The sequence below is a fragment of the Castanea sativa genome, chromosome 1, assembly GCF_040712315.1.
Source record: "Castanea sativa cultivar Marrone di Chiusa Pesio chromosome 1, ASM4071231v1".
In the NCBI taxonomy this organism is placed as follows: domain Eukaryota; kingdom Viridiplantae; phylum Streptophyta; class Magnoliopsida; order Fagales; family Fagaceae; genus Castanea; species Castanea sativa.
In genome coordinates this window covers 32,995,371-33,019,784 of record NC_134013.1, presented here as the reverse complement: position 1 = coordinate 33,019,784, position 24,414 = coordinate 32,995,371, and the positions used below count along the sequence as shown (strand labels likewise).

General features: G+C 34.4%; 1 protein-coding gene across 1 annotated transcript; it reads right to left on the bottom strand.

Annotated features, from left to right (window-relative positions):
• Window positions 1-8,973: 8,973 nt before the first annotated feature.
• On the bottom strand, window positions 8,974-17,871 carry LOC142622743 (caffeic acid 3-O-methyltransferase-like). Its single transcript, XM_075796269.1, has 4 exons — window positions 17,356-17,871; window positions 15,956-16,266; window positions 9,524-9,588; window positions 8,974-9,417 (listed from the first exon to the last, which is right to left on the bottom strand). Exons 1-4 carry the CDS (start codon window positions 17,829-17,831, stop codon window positions 9,121-9,123), a joined length of 1,149 nt encoding a protein of 382 aa, XP_075652384.1. The 5' UTR covers window positions 17,832-17,871; the 3' UTR covers window positions 8,974-9,120.
• Between the last annotated feature and the right edge of the window lie 6,543 nt (window positions 17,872-24,414).

Sequence of the window (24,414 nt, the reverse complement as noted above, 5' to 3'; positions counted from 1 at the left end):
ACAAGTGTTATCAATAAAACTTTAGTGATACAGGCATTTGGAAAATAATTAATCTACTCTTTTTAAATAATTCACTTCATCAATTGGAGTATTTTCTAGTATTTGTAAAACTTCTTTAAAACTTATGGTTTTGGAAATAAATATAAACCATCAAAATTTTCACCTTGATTTTTTTATTATATTTAGTTTATTGTAATGAATTTCTCAACATATCTTTTGAGATTCAATTCATTCTTCTATTTTTCTTATTTTTGCTTTTAAAATTTTTCATATCTTGATTCTTATATTTCATTACTTTATTTTCAAAAGAATATTTGCAAATAAAAAAGCACTAATTGCAATATAAATTTATAAAATGACTAGAATAAAATAAACTTTAAAAATTAAAACAATATAACATGACTTATCAAATGCAGTAACTTATCAATAGAATCACTCAATAACCCCAACCTTCGCAAGATAATCTCAAAGCCCTTCCATCACTTTCCCTTTGCACAACAAGCACAATAAGTTTCTTAACCCTCTAATAATACCTTTTTTTGGGTAAATTACAAAGTTGATCCTTATCCTCTAGGGCATATCTTATTTAGTCCCTAACTTTTTAATTGTGTCAATTTGGTCTCTAACCTGTTTAATATTGTGTTAATTTGGTCCTTACCGTTATCCTTTGGATGAGAAAAACTGATGTGTCAAACAGAATAATAAAAAATAATTTTTCATACCACATCAAGTGCTAACTACACCGCCATGTCAGATTAAAAGAAAAAATCAAATTGAAATGTTAAATGACACATGGCAATTTACTAATCCTACGGTTTAAAAAAAGCCCACTTAATCTGTGTAATTTCCTCATCTTCTTTTCCTTACCTCACCTCTCTCTGCGACATTGCCACCAACACCTAAGCATGAGAGACCCATCGATGCAAGCTTTGATTCAACCCAAGATTCCAAAGAAAATAAATCCAACACCGTCTCCCTTCTCTAGACCTATTACCTAGTAAGATTAGAATTTTAAATAAGAAAAACATTAAAAACAAATTTCCAGATCTGTTAATATTAATCATTATTAAATATAACAATATAAAAATCTGAAGACAATACTAATATCAATTCATTTAAATCATATATACATTTACAAATATAGATCACAAACAATAGGGAATATCACTACATTGCAGAAGCATTATGCCTAATCTCCAACAGCAAACAATCCCAATCGGCAACCTTGTTGCTCTACTTTGCATCCTATCGTACTAGGTAATAAAGTTTAGCTACCTAATCGGCTTTTTGGCACCTTCTATCTCTAGCCGCAAACCTAGCCACACCATCTTATAATTTCCACATCTTCTTATGATCAACCCAATGTGTGTTTCGAAATTTCCTGGCATTGGTGAAGTGGACGATGGGGGTGGACCGGCGGAGGACAAAAACTTCTGAATTACTAACTTTAGAATTACTAATTTTAATTTGGTTTTTTTTTTTTTAATTTGATGTGGTGGTATAGTTAGCAGTTGATGTGGCATGAAAAATTAATTTTTATTATTTCATTTGACACATCAGCTTTTTTCATCCAAAAGATAATGGCAGGGACTAAATTGACACAACATTAAATAGGTTAGGGACTAAATTTACACAATTAAAAAGTTATGGACCAAATTGAGATATAGTGTAAAGGATAAGGACCGACTTTGTAATTTACCCCTTTTTTATCATTTGAAGAGTTTTTTCCTTTTAAAACCCATTTCACTCTTAGTTATTACTATCTGATCCCCTACTTGGCACCACAAGCATAGTGAGCTTCTTTTTCTTCTTCTTTTTTTATATTTTTTTTTTATACAAGATAGAATTCTACTCTACCCTAATCTAAGTGTATATGTGTGTGAAGCTCCCTCCTAGAGACTTGAACCCCGCCCTTGCCCCCCACACTCCACAAGCACTTATACTTGTGGAGTGACCATCGCACCAAGGGTGTGCAGTGGTCATAGTGAGCTTCTTAACCCTCTAAGAAAACTTCTTTTTTGAATTTATTTTTTCTACTTAATTAAGTTTCTTAATCTGTTTCTCAAAAAAAAAATTCTTAATCCTTGAATAATTATTATTTTTATTTGTTATTGTTTTATGATTTTTTTTTTGTATCCACTTTTTTTTTCTTTTTTTATAGGAGATAGTTCATACGTTATCATAATGAATGGTAAGGCATTATTTTGTGCATTGATGGTATCATTTATTGCAACAACAACAATAATATTAATAATAATAGGCAAGTTTTTTTTGTCATTATTATTATTATTAATAGTATACTCGTATGACAACAAAATTATAAAATGCCAATAATAATAACAATAAATTATTGAATAAATGATGATTATATACTTCATATACTTTTTTTATGTTTTACGCTTTTATTCAAAGGTAATTAAAACCTATAACAGTGTCTTTATTTTTATTTTTTTGTTGTCCTTTAGCAATCAGCAGTATAATAGAATCTGACACAGTCTAGTTGCTGAGCCTTAACAGCACTTCCTTCCAAATAGTAGGGTTGTACACGGTTCGGTTCAGTCAGTTTTGGAGAGGTTTTTTGCACCACACCTATAGGGTGCAATTTCACCCTATGCTTGACCACACCTCACTTTGGAAAGTAGAAACCGATCTACATAAGGTGCGGTTAATCTTAGTGGCTCGGTGCGGTTCGCTCGGTTATATGAGCTGGACTTTTAAAAATTACTATTCTAAGTTTTGGGCCTTTAAAAAATAGCATTTTGAGCCCATTTTGACTTTTTTTTAACTGAGCCTTTCTTTATCAAGTTTCAGCCACAAGAACACAAAATCTCAATTTGTCACAAGATTCACAACGTACCAAATCAAATACACAATTATCGAGTATCAAGTCTTAACTATAATATGACTTAAATCTCAACCTGTCAAATTAAACATGTGTTTATTAAACATATTAACATATATTAATAAATCTAAACCTGTCACAAGATTCTAAATCAAACTCAAAATTATAAAGTATCAAGTCTCAACCATAACAAGAGAAAATAACCTTTAAAACAAAATCAAATAGCATAGAAAAAAAAAATCAAACATTAGTGAACTAAAAAAAAATTATAAATAGTATGAGAAAATACCTAAGAACTCTTTAAGCCTTTGAGATTTAGTCTTTTACTAGGCTTTTACTAGGCTGAAGCTGAATCTCTTAAATTACCCCTAAAATTATAAGAAAATAACCCAAAAAAATTAGAATCAACAAGAAACATTCAGTGAACTCAAAATAAAACCAAAAAAATTAGGGTTACCAAAGACAGAACTACGTAGTGGCAGAGCCATGGTGGAGAATGGAAATGAGAAGGAGACAGACTGAGGGCAAAAGATTAGAGAAAAATGGTTAGGTAGGAACCTGAGAATCTGAGATTGAGAGAGATACTTTACTATTTGTTCGGCAGGATTAGGGTTTGGAAGAAAAATTACGAACTGAGAGCAAAAGAGGAGAAAAAAGGTTAGGTGGGAGAATGACATTTTGAGATTGAGAGGGAAACACTAGACTTTGTTTGGCGGGATTAGGGTTTGGAAGAAAATGAAGGTGAGTAGGTGACTGAGTTGAGTAATTGAGTGAGTTGAGTATGAGAGCAAAAGTCTAAAAAAGAGAGAAAGAGACAAGTTAGACAACTCAATCTCAGGATACCGGGTACGTGTGTGGCTGAGAGTAAATAAGAAAAAAAAAATCCTACACAATGACTTTAACACTAACCAAATGGCATCATTTTTTTCTTTTCAGTTTTTAAATGCCAGACAACTATTTAGACTTTAGGACTAACACACACTAACACTTTTTATTTATGGATAGGCACACTAAGGTTTTTTTTTTTTTTTTTTTACTTTGCACGCAAGTGAGAAACTCATCAAAAAAAAAAAGAAACTGAGAGTCTGAGATGGCGTGCTTAGCACGCCATATATTTTTAAAAAAACAAAATTATATATATATTAAACATACTCGGTGTGGTTCGGTTCTCGGTGGTGTGCACATCTCGACGCCGATGGCCGCACCGATCTGACGTCGGTACTGAAGAGATGCCGCCGACTACCGTGTTGGAAACCTTCGGCGGAGCCCTAAGGGGGGTGGATCAGTGCAGTCAAACCAATTTCATTCGGTGCCAGTAGATCAACGAACAGGCCTACCAAATAGATACCATAAGTTTAATAAGTAGGTTTTTAATGAATTATAAACAAAATTTAAAGTAATATTATTGTTCGGGGGCCTTTTTCGGTTGCTTGGCCACGTGTGGTCCTTTGGAGGGGTGACCTTGCTAGACCCGGGTTCGTTTGGAGAGTTGCATCCCAGAACTCAACATTGGGCCATGTGGTCCAACGGCTACCGGTGTACTTTTAAGCCTACCAAACCATTAAAGCCAAAGTCTAAGAATCATGATAATGGTCGAATAAATATACAATATGTGTTTGATATGATAGCTTTGATTAGTAGTTGAAATAAAGTAGTATTTATTTAGAAGTAAAGTAATCATGTACTCAATGATGTAAATTTAAAAATATGGAAGCAAAGTCACTTATCTTCACATGGTTTGTAGCCCAGCTGTGTAGCATCAATGAGCTGATAAGATTCCAGCAGAATGCCAGCGGTAGAGGCTAGTTAAGCTTGCCCCTCTTATCATGCATTTAAATGAGTTTAAGTCTTAGTTAATAGTTGTAATAGTAGTTAGAATAAAGTAATACGTATTTAAATGTGAAGTAATCATGTACTCAATAATGTAAATTTAAAGATAAGGAAACAAAATCACTTATCTTTGCATGGTTTTTGTAGCCCAACTGTACAGCTTCTGTGAGTTGACGATATCCCAGCAAAGTGACCCCAAAGGTAAAGAGGTAGTTTGCCATGACAACTTCAAGATTGAGGGGGAAAAATGAGTGCAACTGGAGGAAAAGATAATATGCCCAGCTGTGTGTAGGGGCTGGTTAAGCTTGCCTCTCTTATCATGCATTTAAATGAGTTTTTCCCTTGACAATGCTCTTTTAGTTGTTGTGAAGTTATGAATAGTATTGCCTTCCGTGAGAAGGGTTTTTGTATGAAATATTTGTGCCTTCTAAGAAAAGGGCTTTATGTAAGATGGATTTGTGCCTTCCATGAGAAGGGTTTTGATATGAGATCTTGGTACCTTCTAGGAGAAGAGCTTTAATAATAAAAGTTTATACCTTCCATGAGAAGGGCTTTTATAAAGAGAGATAAAGAAGAGTATTGATATGCGTTTATGAGCAGCAAAATAGTAGAACTTCAAAGTGAGAGAGTATGAGAATGGAGTTTAGAAGAGTGTAGTGAGTCATATGAAATGGTGTAGTAAATGTGTATGAGATTGTGTAAGAGAAGTGGAGAAAGAGATGTTTTGTGGGATGTAGTATTTGTAATATGTATATTATATGGAAGTATGAGATATGTGGTGGTTAAATATAGTAAAAATATGAGATTATAACCATTATAGAGATTGTTTTCCAAGAGGAAAGATTTTGTAAGAGAAGAGCATGGAGGTGTTTTTAGGTATTTGGAGATGAGAGTAGTAAGATAGGTGTATTTTCAGAATATAGAGAGTGAGAGAATGAGTATATGAGGGGTAATAGTGCTGCAATGTGTTTAGCAATATTGCTGGAATTTACTACTGGGCTTTTCCGCTTGTATGTACTGCTGGGATTTTCTGCTGGAGGATGGATGAGGGCTTATGAAGGCATTTATGAGCTAAGGGATGATTTTGAAACTAAAAACTCGGAACTTCATTAAGAGCTTAGGGAGAGAGAATAAAGAGGTTTGTGAAAGAGTTTTTCTCCCTTTGGTTCCCCCCTTTGAGGTGTTGATGAGGGTTCCTATTTAGAGCTAAGTTTAAGGGGGTATTTTAGCAAATAATCTCAGCCAAAATCTGTCCCAAATAGCAATGAATCTTCAGAAAATCCATCTTAAGATTTGGGCAAAAATGGTAGGCTTAGCTTTAAGGTATTCTTGCTATTTTTGGTAAAAGCTGCTAGGGAAAGAGCAGCAGAAAAGAAAGGTATTTTGGCAAGAAAAAGATTGTTAGTTTAGCTGGTTTTGGTTTTAGCCAAATGTGGAAAAAACAGTAATACTCAAGCTGTTGGATCAGCTGTCACAGCTGTTCTGAAAAGGCTGTCCCAGCTGTTAGGAAAAGTTGTGACAGCTATCATGAGACAGCTGTCACAGCTATCATGAGACAGTTTTCACAGATATCATAAGACAGCTGTTACTTTGGGTAGAAGCAAATGAGGTCAGCTGGGTGGTTTCAGACTGTTGGAGAGGACATTCAACATTTACTTTATAGATTTGGCTGAAAATAGTAAGATATCTTTCAAGGGAATCTTGCTATTTTGGGTATAACAGCTGGTAGCTGGGATTTTAGCATTAAATGGCTGATGATATCACTCTTAGCCAGGTGTCAAGTGTTGAATACACTGCTAAGGCTCTGCTGGAAATGTTTCCTCTTTTGGGTGTTTGTGTTTTTGGTGCAAGGTTCCATTACAACACATTTCTAGTAAGTAAGAGAATGATTGGTTGAAAGTTAATGAAGCTTTAGAGATTTAATCAAGGTCTCATTGTGTTGTGACATAATCTTGGTGAGCAAGATGAGTATTTAATGCTCTGCTCTGGCAACTGGCAGAGAAATAAATGGTCTAATTGTGGCAGGCAGCAGTTGGAGATTAAAGATATCATGAATATTTTGCATATAGTTGGAGATTAAAGATAGCCAATCGGATTAGGCCATGTGTTTGGGTTGGATTTTAGCTGAAAGTAGTAATAAGATTTATGTAGAATAATATAATGAAGTTTCCAAATTTGTATAGCAACAACTGGAGATTGAATGAATAGTTATTTTCCTAGCAGTTAGATGGTTGGGGATATTGAGCATTTGTCACATGATAAACATTAAATTTTTAGGAAAAGAGCAATGGGGAATTTATCATCTAAAGTGCAATGTGATAAGGGATGTTTACCATATGTTACCTGCTACACACAGACTCGTCAAAGTTCAGGGAGTTGGAGAAGACACGCCAAGCAACATGCGTCTTTTATCAACTTTAAACCGCTGGAGCTTTACTGAAAATACCTCTTGACCCTCCAAACCACGACTCCCAAAGTTTCCCCAAAGAGACTTATGAACTTGGAACATCAGCCAAAGATGAGATGACGTACCTTGGGTTTTGTTGTCACTTTGTGTAAATATTGGCTCTTGTTGAAGAAGCCGCTGGTCATGAGTGTAAGAGAGGTAATATGGGCCGTGAGCTTTGATTCATTGCTTAAGCTCGATCCATATGTTGATGTTGATGATGTCGTGGGGTTATGATCCCAATTGATGAAAAGGAAATGTAGACCATGAATTTGTCTCTTGAAGTAAGGATTTTATGGGCCATGTGAGCTCAATCCATGAGATATAAGCTTATTTTGGGCTTTAAAGAGATTTACCCAAAAAAATCAATAATATTTTGATATGGCATGGGTTGCCAATGAAGTAGTGCCACGTGGGGCGAAAAAAGAGTCCTCAACAATTATTAAGTAGACTAATCCTACTAAAGTTTCAACTTATAGCATTTAATTCTATGATTTTTGTTTCTTTATAATCAAGCTAAAACATAAAAAACTCCACTTATATCAAAAACCAATTGGTATATTGATCTAATGATAAAAAGTTATTATCAAGAGAGATGTTATAGGTTGAAACTCTAAAAAAAAAACATTTTGATATAGATATGAGGTATAGACCTCCAATTATATATTTTTTTTATCAAAAAAAAATCCTACTAAAAAAATTAAGAATTTTACCGGGATAGCTGGATCCTTGTCCATATATTGGAATATGGACATTCCATGTACTTTTTCAAATTGATTACCACCTTCAAGAATGGAATCCTTGAGGTATAAACCTCCACTTATAAATTTTTCTCATTAAAAAAATCCTACTAAAAAAATTAAGAATTTTACCGCGATAGCTGGATCCGGGTAAGGCTTCTGTCCAGTGGAAATTTCCACTGGACACATCCGGATTGGACACGTGTCCAAGAGTGGACATGTGTCCACCGTCCAACATGTCCAGTGGAAACTTCCACTGGACACAAGCCACACCCGCTGGATCCTTGTCCATATATTGGAATATGACATTCGATGTACTTTTTCAAATTGATTACCAACTTTAAGAATGGCATCCTTCATATGCAGGCTATAACGTAGAAACAAAGTAAATAATAGGAGATACAAACGTATGGAAAAATATTATTCATTTCTCCAAATATATCATTTATCAAGGATTAACAAATAATATTTTCTTTTATCTAAACTATAGCGGACGTCAGAGGTTGAAATTCTCTAAAAAAATAAAAAATAAAAAAAATAAAAAACTATAGCTAGTATTGCTAGGGACACAAATTTTTTTTTTTTTTTGGAACTTTTGAAATGGTATGTTTTAATAAGAGTAACATCATTTCTACCTATGTATACCACGAAGTCCGCTTTTATTAAGTGTTAATCACAATAATTCATATTTGTATATTGTTTGTCTTGAAAAATAATGTGGGCATGGGGGGAAGCTCTAAAGCCCTATCCATAGGTGTGGAGAGCACGCGTCGAGGTATTGACAACCCACATATGCAAGTTTTTCATGTAACGCGTATAAACTAACTTATATACTAAGTTAATAAGGATTATATTAGGGATACAAATACAATGATTTCTAGTTTTCTTTTCAGGGTTCACATAGACAACCAACAATATAAAAACTAAAGTAAAAAAATTCAACATTAATCTCCACACAGGAAAAGTAGGACAATAAATAACTACCATAAAACCGGTGTTTTGGGTTTCTGCCTTTCTAAGTTTCTGACATTGTGTATGCAAGAAAATAAAAGTACATGACTTGGAGCGAGGAAAAATAAAAGAAAAAAAAAATTAAACTTTCACCACCAATAGAAGCATAAGCGCAATTATACAATGAAATGTATAATAATTATTTATGAACTTTCAGGCACAACGAACATCTACGTGAGATGGAGTGGACAAAGAGACGATACAATACCAACCAAAGCATAATTAAGCGCAAAAAACTAAGGAGTGTATAATTATTTATGGAATTCCATGACTACCCAAACAAGATAGGCACAACAAACAACCTTAAACTTTGAAAATCCAGATCCCTTGCATAGAGCCTCAAATTCTTTCTCAGTTCTCTCCTTCCCTTCAAGGTAAAACAACATGACATTGTCAAGGCGAGAGACATATTGAGAACTCATACTTGAATCTGGTGCTTCTTGCATGAGTAGCTCGATAATAACTACCTTCCCATTATTTGGTAGCGCTTCATAGCAATTTCTCAAAAGTTTCATGCAATCCTCATCACTCCAATCATGAAGTATATACTACAAGTGAAATGCAGACACATCAATGATTTCTTATGAAAAATTTTGCCAAAATGTTCCACTTTTTGTTTATTATCTAATTTAGACATTAGTATTCAAATTATACCTTAATTATAATTGCATCTCCTTTAGGTACATTGTGAAACATATCTCCTCCGACATGCTCAATACCTGCATAAAATATGGGTTATGCTATTCATTTAGGACTCCGTAAACATGGCTACCTCGATAGGATAAATTTAAGTTTTATATATATATATATATATATATATTATTTATTGTTTCCATTTAAAATCTATTTTTCTAACCTTTTGAAATGCTAAATTAATAATTAAGATTTTGCATTCAAGTTTTGTTAACATCCATATTTCAATTCATATAAAATGGTAATTTTCTTGCCACATGGTCAATTAAGTAGGATTTTTAAAATTTTATTTTTGAAAAAAATAAATTATGTATAAGCAACAGTAACATGTACTATTAATAAAACTCTAAGCGATAAATTCATTTGGCAAATAGTAATCTACTCCTTTTATACGTTTAGTTCATCAATTAAAGTGTTTTTCTCCATTTGTAAAAGTTCTTTAAAAGTTATAGTTTCAAAAGTAAATCTATATCACTAAAATTTTCACTTAAATTTTTTATTATATTTTTTTTGCTGGTAAAAAACTTCTCAAGAGATCCTTTGGGGATTCAAGTAATTCTTCTCCTTTTTTTTTTTTCCTTTTTAAATTTTCACATTTGGGTTCATATTTTTCTAGTATATTTTTTAATTAAAAAAATATTTATAAATAAAAGAAACACGACCTACAATATAAATGTACAATTTGATTAAAATAGAATAAAGTTTAAACAGTAAAACGCTAGAACATGATATATCAAATACACTACATTAGTTTTACTTATCAAGAGAATCACTCAAAAACCTAAAACTTAACAAGAGAAGACAAATTAAAATCAAATTAATATTAGAAATTTTCACAACAATTGTAATTGGGTAAAATAATATTTTAGTCCCTAAACTTTAACAAAAGTCTATTTATCCCTAAACTTTTTTTTTTAAATCTGATTTTTTTTTTGTCTCTAAACTATTGAAAATTTCATTTTCATCCATAAACTACTGAAAATGTTTATTTTATGTCTTTAAACTCTTTTTTTTTTTTAACATTCCTAAAATATTGAAAAAAGTTCATTTTTCATCTTTATTTTTGTCTTTAAAATATTTTATATAAAAAACCTATTTATAAAGTTTAGGGATGAAAGACCATTTACAAAGTTTAAGGATGAAAAAAAATAACTTTTTAAAATTTAACAATGAAAAAAAACTTTTTATAAAATTTAGAGATCAGAATATTATTTTAGCTTAAATTATATATATAAAAACAAAATAATTTATTTACGTTAAATGTGGCTCTTGACATTAAGTTTAGGAAAAATACAAAAAGTGTGGGTTCTGTGGGGAGTAAAAGGACATGAGCAAGTATTTGGGCATTGGGCTTTGTTGACGGGTGCCAATCCATTTATGACTAAAGGCCTTTAGGACTATAAGTCGGCCCACAGAGCGAAGGTTCGAGGATTCATCCGAGGATGAATTTTCCCTTGGACAGACCCGTGATGACCCTGGGATTGGCAAAGAAGATTAAAGGCAGAGTATTAGAAAAACTGTTGGTTAAGAGGGGAATCCAAATACCTTCTAGACGCAACAGTGTGAGAGAAATATCTCAGAAAAAGGCTGCTACCTCCACATTAAAGACGCTGCACCTACCTCCCTGACCGCATTAATGGGGAAATGACCCCTGAACAGTAGAATTCACCTTCCTGCTATCATTTAAAGACTTCAGGAAGGTGGTGGAAGTAGGGGGAATCTAAGGATAAGAATTGTGTGACACGTGGACAAAGAGGGAAGAAGAAGAAATATTTAAGAAGAGAGGGCAGAGAAAAAATGGGATCGGTCAGTTAGTTGAAGGAGGATTAAGAACTGTAATCTTTGAAAGAAAAAGAGAGATAATACACAGATCGTCCTCGGCTTACGTCCGAGGAGGTTCATTTGTCATACTTGTTTATTATTTGCAAATACTGTAACACTCAAGCCTGTTTACTACGCTTCTCGCCTCCCTAACCTAGATTTCAAATCCACACTCTAAAAATCTTATTGTTTAAGGCTCATTGGGCCTGAGCCCACGTTTGTCTTTGGATCCAGGCGCAATTGTGCACTTACAGGTTCGATATTAGAGCATCCACATCAATGGAGCCAAATTTTTAGCTTTTTAGCACCACAAAAAGTCACTTTATCTATTTTAGCTTCTCACATCCAACAGTAGTAGTTTTATTTTAGCTTTAAATGCAATAAAATAATATAAGCACTACAATAAAATAATATTTTATTCAACTACCAAAACACAACCACATCCACCATCAAAGCCATATAAATCACTGCACAAAGTTCACACGGAAAGAGTTCATTCAAAGCCATATAATATTTTATCTATTTTTCTATTCTTATTTTCTGGGTTTGTGATTTTTGGATTTTAATTTTGTGTTCTTAGATCTGGGTTTGTGTTCTTGTTGTTCTTGTTCAAGACACACTTCGATCTCAATTAATGTGATTTTTTATTTTTATTTCTGTTTTTTTATTTAGTTAAAATTAATATTTTTTTTAATTTAGATGCTGACATGACATTTTTTTAATGACAAAATAAAATTTTTAATTATTATTTTAATGATTCCGTTTGCCATATAGGTTAGTGCCGTTAGGTCACTGACGAAAGGACTAAAATAGAAGGCGTTTTTCTAAACAGTGACTAAAAGCGGTGAAAATAAAATATAGAGACCAAAGTGGGACTCGCGTGAAAATGTAGGGACGAAAATGTGGTTTTCGCCTTAAAAAAATATGTATATTTCCATGACACATCTGATGACACTTGTACTGCCATGTGGAATAAAAATAAAATAATGATAATAATAATTCAAAAAAAAAAAAAAGGAGAAGCAGTTTATGATTATTTGACACAAACATTAAAAAACAATATTAAAAAAAATAGCCTAAAGAAAATCAATCAGTATTAATAATAAATAAATAAACAACTGTGAACAACTATAATTGTTATAACATTTAATTGTGTCTCTAAAATTACTAATTATTATAATATTATATTATGTATAATATTAATATAAGGCCCATTGATTGAGTTGTTGTGGCTGGTTTGAAGGAAAAAATAAAAAGGGTTGGGGGAAAATATAAAAGAGCAGCAAGAATAGTGTGGTGAAATTAGGTGTGACAAAGACTTTCAAAAAGTGAGAGCTAATACCTTTTTTTTAGATGCTAGGCTTATTGATTAAGTAGAATAGGTTTTTGGCTTTTTCCTTATGTCAGTGGTACAGTTTGGTTTTTGTGGGAATGCTCCTTTGTTTTTTCTTTTCTCATGTCAGGAGGGGCAAGACCTTAAAGAGTTAAAGTTGTTCATTTAAAAGACATTTTCTGAGGAGCCAGGGGGGCACTTTTCCCCTCTCGCCCACCCTAGCTCCGCCCTTGGAAAGAAGAGAAACCTATGAGAGAGGGACAATTTGGGGCTAAAGTTCTTTGTGCCACCATTATCACTGTTGCGACATCCATCAAGTTCAAGGCTGATAATCAAAACAATGAGTCGAGTTTGTTCACCGAGAAGGATTTGTTCGCACAAGTTTATGACCTAATTTCCATATTTTGTTTTCTTCATGCCCTCCGTAAAGTTCATAGTGGTGTCCAGAAACTGGTGCAAATGGCTAATGGGTTTTATTAGTTGGTATGTGGCTAGTTAATAATAGTGTATGATTTTGCTTTTCTAGTAGGATTTGTTTGAACATAGGTATTTGAGATTGAAAGAGGAATGTTCGGTGGGCCATGCACTTTTGCAATTAAAGGCTGCTAGAATTAAATTGTTGTATTCAATTGAGTTTTCGTTGTAGTTTCATGGTCTGGTTTAATTTTTGAGGTTGGGGTTTATGTGAGTGTAGACACCTCATGTTATATCCGGTTAATAAACTTTATTCCCTAGTCCTAATGATTAGCTTGACATGTCTACAAAAGGTAATTAAAGTTATTTTGATAGTTTGGATGTAATCACAACTCAAAAGTGCTCAAATCGCTTTGAAAACGATGCTGAAAAATGACCTTCGCTCACTGTTTTGATCATAAATTTCGATCCACAAAGCATTTTTGGGTGAGGTTTGATTCATTGGAAAATAATCATCCTGGGCTTCAATTTGAATACATATTTTGCCTAATTTGGACTTATATTGGGTGAGTTATGACCGTTTGAAGTCATACTAACCCAGCAATCAAAATTAGGGTTTTTGGGGATGCATTCGTACGCATGCACGTACATGCACGTGCATGGGCCCAAAACATCATGCTTTGACGTGGGCCGGCCCCTAAACCCTTGGGAACGTCCAAAGAAGTCTAAAAAGCCCTAAAAACCCTAGTTTAAATATATAAATACAACCTTATGCTTCCAAACTAAAACTTTAGCTAGAAAGAGTGCCTCTTTACTTTCTAAACCCTATTTTCTCTCTTGAAAACCCTGGGGCAGCAACTAGCACCTTTTTTTTACAGAGATTCAAAAACCTTTTTTCTACAAAAAACTGAGGTAGAAACTTGTTCTTAGGGGGATTTCTCAAAACCTTTTCCAAACCTTTTATTTTTGAGTTGTGATTACCTATGAACTATTGAATAATTTGATTCCTTTGATTATTACTTAATCTTATTGCGTAGGCACTGAGGGGTTTGTTAAATATCGACCAATTGTGTTCTATAAGCAAGGTGAGTCTCTCTTTGTGGCTCTTCCTTAATTTAGGTTTTACAACTTGTGTTGTTTTTGTTCTTAACTTTATTTACATGTTATATGCGCTTAGAAATATGTTTTTCTTTGTTTGATTTTGTTTTGTTGTGTCTCACCATGTTTTGATTAGAGAGTTGAATTATTGGATGTATTGATGAACATGTTTTGATGTGTTGAGTGTTGCTCTTGTTTGTTCTTAAATCCATTGCATGTTTAGGAATAGTTTTTTTTTTTTTATCTTTTATATCTTTGTTGTTAGTTTAGGTTGGCTAGTTATATATCAAAAACATGTTAGATTTTGTTTAATTGTCGTTTTGTTGTTTGCTTTAAAATTGTGTTTTTGGGCATGTATGCATGTGCATGCTCTATGCTTGCAAATGCATACTCAAAGTATGCATACGCATACAATTTGGTTGCACAATCATACCCTATGTGTGCGCACGCATACTCATTCCCAGAAACACATATTTATGGTTTTTGCTTTTTATTTGTTTTGCTTATAATAATCACATGTTTAGGTTTTGTTAAGTCCGGTTATGCATATGAATATGCACATGCATCTTTGAATATGATGATTGGTCTCCTTGATTGATGAATATCATGATGCTAGGTTTGAATGATTGAATATACTTAATGATTAATGCCTTTTTAATTTTTTTGCCTTGTGATACACTTGCTACCCTTGGATATATATGTGATAGATAAATAGTAGGGTTTTTATGATATGGATGAGTGTGGGACATTTGCCATGTTTTGCATGTTAATTTGTGTGAGTTTAGAATAACATGTTAGAGGAACCTTTGATGGGATTAGGATTTGGAACACAATGAGTGGAGGCTGACCTACGGGTCAGGTGGAGTTGGGTGCCTAACACCTTCCCATCCTCATACCTAAACTGTAGACACGTGCTCTAGAAAAGACCAGTCCTTCCACAGGAGCGCTATATTTATAATTCTTAGACCTAATCTAGATGGCAACTCCATTTTTCTCCGCCATGGTTCATTCAGCTGAGGCGTACTTCCCCGTTGCGCCCATAGTGAGCTTGTTTGTTTCATTCAAGATAATGGAAATTAGTTACAAATGAGAAATTAGAGGTAAGTACAGTTTATAATCTGGGTTTGTTTTTGTAGTAGTAAGAACAATTTATAATCAGGGTTTTACGGGATTGAATTTGGTTTTTATAAAAGTTAACATGCTTGTCATGTGACTATTTCTTTAGCATATTAACGACAGCATAACAAGTGCATCTCTTTGGCGGATGTGTGGATTTCAAAGAGTAAATTGGCTTAAATAAAAGTTTAAGGGGTGTAATGACCACTACTTCAAAATTCAAGGGGTCTCTTAGTATTTTTCCCTACCAAAAGGTTATAAACCAAATTAACACATTTAAAATGTCAGAGTTCAAATTGACACAGAGCCTAAATTTTAGGCTCAAATACATAATTTATCAATTTATTTTTCTTCTACTATACTTTTTGATGTTTATGTTTTTATATAATCACTTAATGAAAACCTTTTTCTTTTTCTTTTTTTGGTGTGTGTGTGTCTAGGATTTGACCCACACTGGTTGCTGATCCTTAACAGAATTTCCTACCAAACTAGGATACTTGTGTAAATAGGCATGATTAAGTTTACTGTTATAATTTTTAATAAATTTCAAGCACATTTTATAATAATATTATTAACTAAATTAATCTTACTAAAGAAATTAGGAATGTTACCGGGATAAGATGGTGCATTTTGTATCACATGTGGCAAATCAAAGTTAATGCCTTTAGTGGCAGGGTTCTTGGAAATGATCATATTCATGCATTTCCCAGTTCCACCACCAACATCAACCAATGACTTTAGCCCCTCGAATCCTTGGTATACCTCAAGAATTTTCTTCATAATTATTGTGGAAGGATCATCCATTATCTTGACGAACATCTCCTTGAAAGTTGGATCCCCGTCCATATACTGAAACATGGGCATTCCATGGACTTTCTTAAATTGATTCCCACCCTCAAGGATTGCATCCTTCATATGCATGCTAGAATGTAGAAACAAAGTATATAACATGAGACACAAAACACAATCACTATTAATATATCTCATCATATATGTAATAACGTATGACAATCTATGATTTCTCCAAACATTTCAATTATCAAGGATTAAAGAATAATATTGCCTTTCATTTAAGGCACCCTAATATGGAAAGAGTTAAAGGCTAGTGATTTTTTATAACTTTTTTCATAATTTTAATATGATTTATTGTGATTAGAGTAACATTATTTTCACTTGAGTCTACTATTAACATCATTTTATCATGCATTAATTACAAAATGCCATGTCAGTTTTTTAATGAAAAAAAAATGTGAAAAATATTGGTTTCCTATACTTGCAAATGGACTCATATACACTTCTTTTTTGGTTAAAAAAATAAAAATAAAAGTGAGGAACCAAAAGTATAGTAGCTCAACTAACACCTAGTGTTTCCTATAGAGATGGACAAGGTTCAATCAAAAAAAGAAGTGACTAACAACAAAAAATTATCCACCTATAATAAAATGTTGCTGCACTTTTTTCCCCTAAAGAAAGATATTTTCGTGAAGATTATTCTTCCAAGAAAAAACATGGCTCCAATGCTTCTATATGCAATGGATCTATTAGGTCACGGACATGTGACAAATCTAAGTGCAGTAATCATTCCATCCAAGCCGTTTTCATTTTTGCATTTAGAGCATCCACCTTCTAAAATTATATCTCATCCTCTTTTACCATCTCAAAAAGTTACTTTATCAATTATACCATATCATTTTACAATACTCTTAGCATCCCAACTTTTATTTTATAATACAACACATTAAAATAATATTTCTACACAATAAAATAATATATCCCAAAACTCAAATAAAAACAAAAACCCAAAATCCGATGAGAGAGAGGAATTGATAAAATGAATAATTTTTTTTTTTTAAATTGAGCTACAGTGCAATTCTAAAGCACTATTAATTGCAAAAAAATTTACAATAATTGATTTTTACAAGTCCGGATGCTAGGCTTATTTGGTGCATTAATGCTAAAATTCACTTACAAATGCGAATGCTCTTATACAAAACACAATGAGAGACCATACCTGACCTCGTAAATGGCTCGGTGTGAATTGAAAGCTGAAAAACAAGCCATGGACCCTCTATCCTCTTTTTCAAAAAGGAACTGAGAGGCTGGTGTGAGTCCATAGAGTCTCTCAACCCTACCATCTTCAAGCGTATGGATAGAGCATGTCAAAACGGAGTGACTAGCAAGAAGGCGCAGCATACGATCCAACCGAGAAGGCGCTTCCGAGTCCTGTGTTGGAAGCTGCGAAGCAATTTCTGTGGGTGTCATGCAACCAGCGGGGCCTGCTCCGGCAATGATCCCAAACAGGTCAAGCTCAGTGGCTGCTTTTAGGACCCAACCAAATATTTGCGTGCTGGAGAATAGCATGGCTTGGATGCATGCCTCATCCTCTTCACTAATTCCGGGTACAACTTGGTTTTCTATGGTTCCAGACATGTTTGCTTCCTTTTCCTTTTCTTTTTTTCCCTCTTCTTGAATAGGTCTTGCCGACATTTGTTTTGTGGTGTAGATTTAAAGAGTTCTTCTAGGCTGATTGCTTATTTATCACTTTCTGAGAAGCCTAAGTACAAGCTAGGTATCATTATGATACAATATAGAATATTTACGGAAAAGACAATTCTTGAAAATTTAGGATATAATACAAAAGAGATACATATATTAATCAATTATTAAATATATATTTATATATTATGAAGTGTTTATTTGTAATATATTGTTTAGCATATATCAATTTAAGAATAATAAAGTGAATCCGTGACTATTAAGCAGTGATGTTTTAAATTCAAAACAGAATCTCAAAGAGGAAATAAAAGATAACTAAATAAATGTCTAACATTGAAACCAATATATATATAAAACGATCCTCATAGTTTTAGTATCTATACACTACCAAGGCATTAGGACATGACCATGTATCTATGCCGTATCCCACACTTAAATAATATATATATATAATAAAATAAAAAAGACACACCTAGAGGTATCTCAAAAAATATAGGATATGGAATTGGATAGGTATTGACTATGAATACTTGAGAAAGAATGGAGTCTCAGTGTGTCCTAATTTCATATAAACCATCATTTGTTCTTCACTCATGGTCTATCACACCCACTAGTTTAAAGTCTCAATGTGGCCCCAATCCACAACATGCTTACAATTTTTTGTTAGGAAAATTTATTAGATTTTTTGGGAGCACAGATCCTCCACACGAGGGGTGGGCCCCATGAGCAATGCTCCTAGGCTACACAAAACTTTTTTCAGCCCTTTGTGATAGTCTCAAACTCAAATGAAATGAGATTTTTTTTTTTTTAAAGTGTTACGTCTACAACATTTTCACAATACATCATAGAAGTTGTTATTAGTTGTTCCGTCTACAACTTGTCATTTAGAATTTGTTATGAAAATGTTGTGAACATAACATTTCTCTTCTTTTAGTTTTTCTTGGAAATAATCAATGTGTGGTTAACTGGCTACTACACAAACAACAAAGATGATGATGACTACCCACGAGTGCATACATGGGAAAGAGCTAGGATTTCAATAATTTATAATTGACGAGAATGCAAAATGGGTGCTATAGATGTGGTTGAAGGAGACAACCAAATATTGACTTGGATACAAAAACTATTAGGGAAATAAGGATTTTGGGTTTAGTTTTGTGAGAAATGGTAATGGAGCTGCTCACAAACTAGCCTCCTATGGGGTGGAATGTAAAGACTTTGTGTGCACTAAACTTCCTCCAAATTGGCTATTCCCAATATTAGATGAGGATGAACATTGCGACTGATTTTTCGAAGATGTACGAATGTTTCTACCATTTGGAAAAGAAAAAATGAATGTAATTCACTGTTCACCAGAAGATTGTTAACTGAATTGTATCTTTCTAAACAAGATGACAATCGCAAAATTACACTTCAGATTGGCCCAAATATCATACAAACCTAAATGACAACAAAATTTCTTACAAAGCCCGATTTGGCAATATAATATCAAAGAACGGTTGGATAGAGGATTGGGGAATGCCAACTGGAAAATGTTTTTCTGGCTACCGAAATACACCATCTTCCTAGGGTTAAGTCTAACCACTATCCCATTTTGTTTATCACTGACCCCTTAGAGCCGAAATCACCCAAGACGTTTTGATTTGAGCAATTGTGGCTTACTAATACTACCTTCCCTTTCCTAGTGGAGGATAGCTGGAAAGCATCTGAAACGATCCCATCTACTTCCTCCTCCTTATCTAGGTTCCCTCGCCGTCTAGATTTTTTAACAGACAACATCCGTGCCTGGAACAAATACCATTTCAGAAATTTATTCCAACGCAAAAATCATCTTTTAGCTAGACTGCGGGGACTCCAAGCGGGTTTAACTAGGAAACCATCTGCATTTTTATATCCCTCGAACAACAACTTACACAAGATTATAACAACATACTCCACCAAGAATATTTATATTGGCAACTCAAATCAAGAATCATGTGGTTAAATTATGGGGATGCTAATACGAAATATTTTCACCTTAAAACCATCCAACTACAAAGTCAATCGCGGTTTATTACCTTAAAAGATGACACGGGATTATGGCTTACTGGAGAACCATTAATTCAACATATTAAAAATGCCTTTGAAAAATTGTTTCAAGCTACATCAGCACATATGCGTCCTCCACCTAGGAGTGGGATGCAGTACTATCAAAATAGTCTTTTCCTTGAACTTGCCTAGTCTCTATCCTGTATCCCCCAACTTGATGAAATTATTAGAAATATTAGGGATCTCCCTCCTTTGAAGGCACCAGGGCCGAATGTCTATCATGCGCTTTTCTTCCAAACAAATTGGCCCAGCTTGGGCCCGAGTGTTATTCAAATTATTCAAGAAATTTTTGAGCAACTTAATATTCCACCCACATGAGGTACAACAAACTTTGTCCTTATACCGAAAGTAGCACATCCTGAATCAATCACTCAGTTTCGACCAATTAATCTTTCTAATACCCTATACAAGTTACTTTCTCATATCATTGTGCAACGGCTCAAACCTTATATTGATGAGGTTGTTAACCCCTATCAAGCCGAGTTTGTGCCAGGATGTAGAACAAGTGATAATATTATCCTCGTCCAAGAAGTGATTCGAACATTAAAATCTAGACGGGGTCAAAATGGGTACATTGCTATAAAATTAGATCTTGAAAAAGCGTATGATCGGTTAGAATGGTCTTTTATTAAGGAAACGCTTGAATTTTTTCAAATGCCACCCCACGTTAGTACACTCATTATGAATATAATTTCATCCACTCGATTTCATATTTTATGGAACGAGACCCCTCTCCCGAAAATAGTTCCAAGTCGGGGTGTCAGATAGGGCGATCCTTTATCCCCATATCTTTTTATCATTTGTTTGGAATGGTTGTCGCTCAAGTTGGAAGAGGTTGTTTGCAATAGACTTCTCCACCCTATAAATTTTAGGAATAAGGTATGCCTCTCGCATTTATTTTTCGCTGATGATATCTTTCTTTTAACTAAAGCCAAGGCCAAGGACTGTAAGAATTTACGCAGACTTCTCCAAAAATTTTGTGATTCTTCTGGCCAACTTATGAGTGTCACCAAATCGAGATTATGGTTTTCTCCAAGTACACCTAGGCGTATAAAAGAGCAGGTGGCTAGCATATTTGGTATCCCCACCACAGACCACATTAGAATATATCTAGGGACGCCCATTTTTACCGTAGAACAGCACAATCATATCAATACTTAGTGGACAAAATACGAACGTGAATTGAAGGATAGCAAGCCAAATATTTATCTATGGCTGGCCGGGTCACCCTCATAAAAGCATCAGTGACATCCATCCCAATCTACGCCATGCAAACCCCGCTCCTTCCTCACAAGATTAGTCACTAGATAGACAAAATGAGTTGCAACTTCCTATAGGGGGATAACACTCATCATCAAGGTTGTCACACGGTTAAATGGGAGACTGTTACTTTACCCAAAGAGGCTGGTGGGCTGGGAATCCCATCCACCCGGCATAGAAACAGTGCGATTCTCATGAACTAGGCCTGGTGCCTCTATACCAATCCTAATACGCTCTAGGCCCAAGTGCTAAAGGCTAAATACTTTCCACACACAACCCTGTTCACTAGTCCACAAACTTCAAAAAGGTCCCATATCTAGACAGCTTTCTCAATAGGAGCCAAATTGTTACTTGAGGGCATAAGCTGGATTGTCGGGGATGGGCAAACTATTCGGATTTAGAAGGACCCTTGGCTTCCACAAGGCTCCCTTCATAGTTATATCGAAGGTCCCCTCCTCCGTCATGATGAAGACCGTAGGGTTAGTTTGTTGCAGACTAATCACTCTTGGTCATTTGACTCTCTCAACCTCCCTCTTCCCCCCCCCCCCCCAACTCCAAAATCTTATTCAGGGTATTCTTGTGGCTTGCTAACACTTTTCTGTGGCCCTACAATAATGGTACCTGTTCAATTAAATCTGCTTCCAAATTCCTTTTTCAACAACAACAAGTACCTTGGAATAAATCGGTTTGGAACTGGATTTAGGCATTACAATGCCCAAAAAAGATCCAAATTTTCTTCTGGAAAGCTATGCATAACTGCTTACCCACCAAACAATTCCTAACTTTTGGGCATAACCATCTCGATAACCAATGTCCTCGATGTCACACCCCGAAAATGACCATACACATTCTACGAGATTGCCCTTGGGCGAAAGAGGCCTGGAGTCATCCCCTGGGAATACTGCCCTTTCACCTATTGTTGCAAGAATGGTTCCAGTGCAATGCAACTGCAGATATCGTTATCATGCCCCTTCAACTCCCTTGGAAAGCTTATTTTCCTTTTACTTGTTGGAATCTCTATTTAGCTCGCAATGAAAGGATTTTCAAGAATCAATCTCGATCCCAACATAGCCTTATCTACTCCTCTGTGCAAGCCGCTACGGAATTTTACTTCATAGCAGGCACTACAAGACAGAGCAAGGTTAGAATCCCGTAGATTATACGATGGAATGCACCCCCAAATCCTTATATTAAACTAAATATTGATGGGAGTTCACTAGGTACTCCAGGTATAGCAGGCGCAGGGGGAATATTAAGGGATAACTCAGGATGATGGATATCTGGTTTCTCACTTCATTTGGGACTGGCAACAAATAATATGGCTGAGCTGGCAACTGTCTAGTAGGGTTTGGCAATGGCATGGAATATGGGCTTTAAATTTATACAGCTTGAACTTGATTCTAAAGTAGTATTAACATGGTTAACAAATACCAATGCGAGTTACCCTATTAATATGATGTCTTTAATTTGTGATTGCAGAAGCCTCATGGATTAGGACTGGGAGTTGCAAGTGCAGCACATTTACCGTGAAGCTAATGAATGTGCAGACGCTCTAGCGAAGCGGGGAACTCACCAACAGAACCTTTTGTCTGTATATAATAATTGGCCCAATTTTGTATATTTGTACTATGTTTGGGATTTGGCCGACCTTGGGGTAACTAGACTATGTGCCCGAGAATCGGCTATTGGAGATGTATAAGCTTTATATTATATAAATAAGACCTCTCCTTTCCATAAAAATAAAAAAATAAAATAAAATAAAATAAAAAAACTCTCAGTGGGAAGGGAAGATAAGGATTTGAAAAAAAAACGATAGAATACAAAAGCAAATTATGCATTTCTAACCATAGTAGGTAACTGCCAATAAGATTATGCATTTGTATACTCTTTTGGTTCCACTTGTAGAGAAGGCCCACCCATTATCTCCCATTTATTGTTTGAGATGATAACATATGAAGCGTGTAATAAGATTTTTTTTTTTTATTATTTAATGTAATAACATTATCTTGAAAGAATATGCTAGTGCCTCAAGTCAAAAGGTCAATTAAAATAAAACTACTATTTTACTCATATGCTACAATGACATAAAATAATTGAAACATAAGTCATGACAAGTATTTTGGTTTAGCGACAGAGACGAAGCTAGGGTGGCCACTGGGGCCATGGCCCCGCCTGACTTTTTAAAATTTCTATTAACAGTGCTCATAAATTCCTAAATTTTTTGCAATCAGTACAATATCCCAGAAAGGAATAAATAATAATAATAATGACAAATAAATTCTTTGTCAATTAAGAATCATCTTCCAATTAGAAGTACTCCTCCATTCCTCCTAATGAAAAAAAATAAGAAGACAAAAAAAAAAAAAACCCCATACACCATGACCACGAGCTGCTTTCAACCTCCACTCGGTGACTTGCGCCAACTCTATTCACAGATGCAACACCATTACAAGCTATCAAAAATATCATCAACATACAAAGGTGAAAGGTGTAAAATAATCATACTCATCAAGTACACACTGCCAAATAAATTGAAATAGTGTTGGGGCCTAAGTCGATAAATTTAATATTCTTTATTTATATATCAATTAAATAAGTTTATTAAATATTAAGGATCTCAAGTTTAGTTTTGAGATAAAAGATAGAACTTTATTAATATATAAGTATACAAACACAACAGAAAAACAATATCCTGACACAATCCAGGGAAATTGCAATTACAAAGACAAGGAAAGAGAGGCCATCCAAGGCTATAAATAGTCATGTGTTGAAAACAACTAAAAGAAAACATGATGAATAGCATATGTATGCAGCAAGCATTAGTAGTAAATATATGCAGCACCCATGAACAGTATGTCTGTGTAGTAGCATATGTATGCAGCAAGCATTAGTAGTAAATATATGCAGCACCCATGAACAGTATGTCTGTGTAGTAGGCATCTTTTGTGCAACAGCCTGCCTCTGATACTCCTCCAATAGACCAAGTAGCTCCATCTTGTATAGACTTGGGATGTACCTGTACCTCTCTTCATTAGTAGCATATTTATGCAGCAATCCTGACGAGCATCCTTATGCAGCAGCCAGCCTCCATGCAGCACCCAGCCCCTGATACTCCTCCAATAAACTGATAGCTCCATCATGTATATACTTAAGCTGTACTTGGAACCTCTCAAAATAAAATCTGTTTCTAGCATTCCATATAGCCCACGCAATGACAGCCCATTTT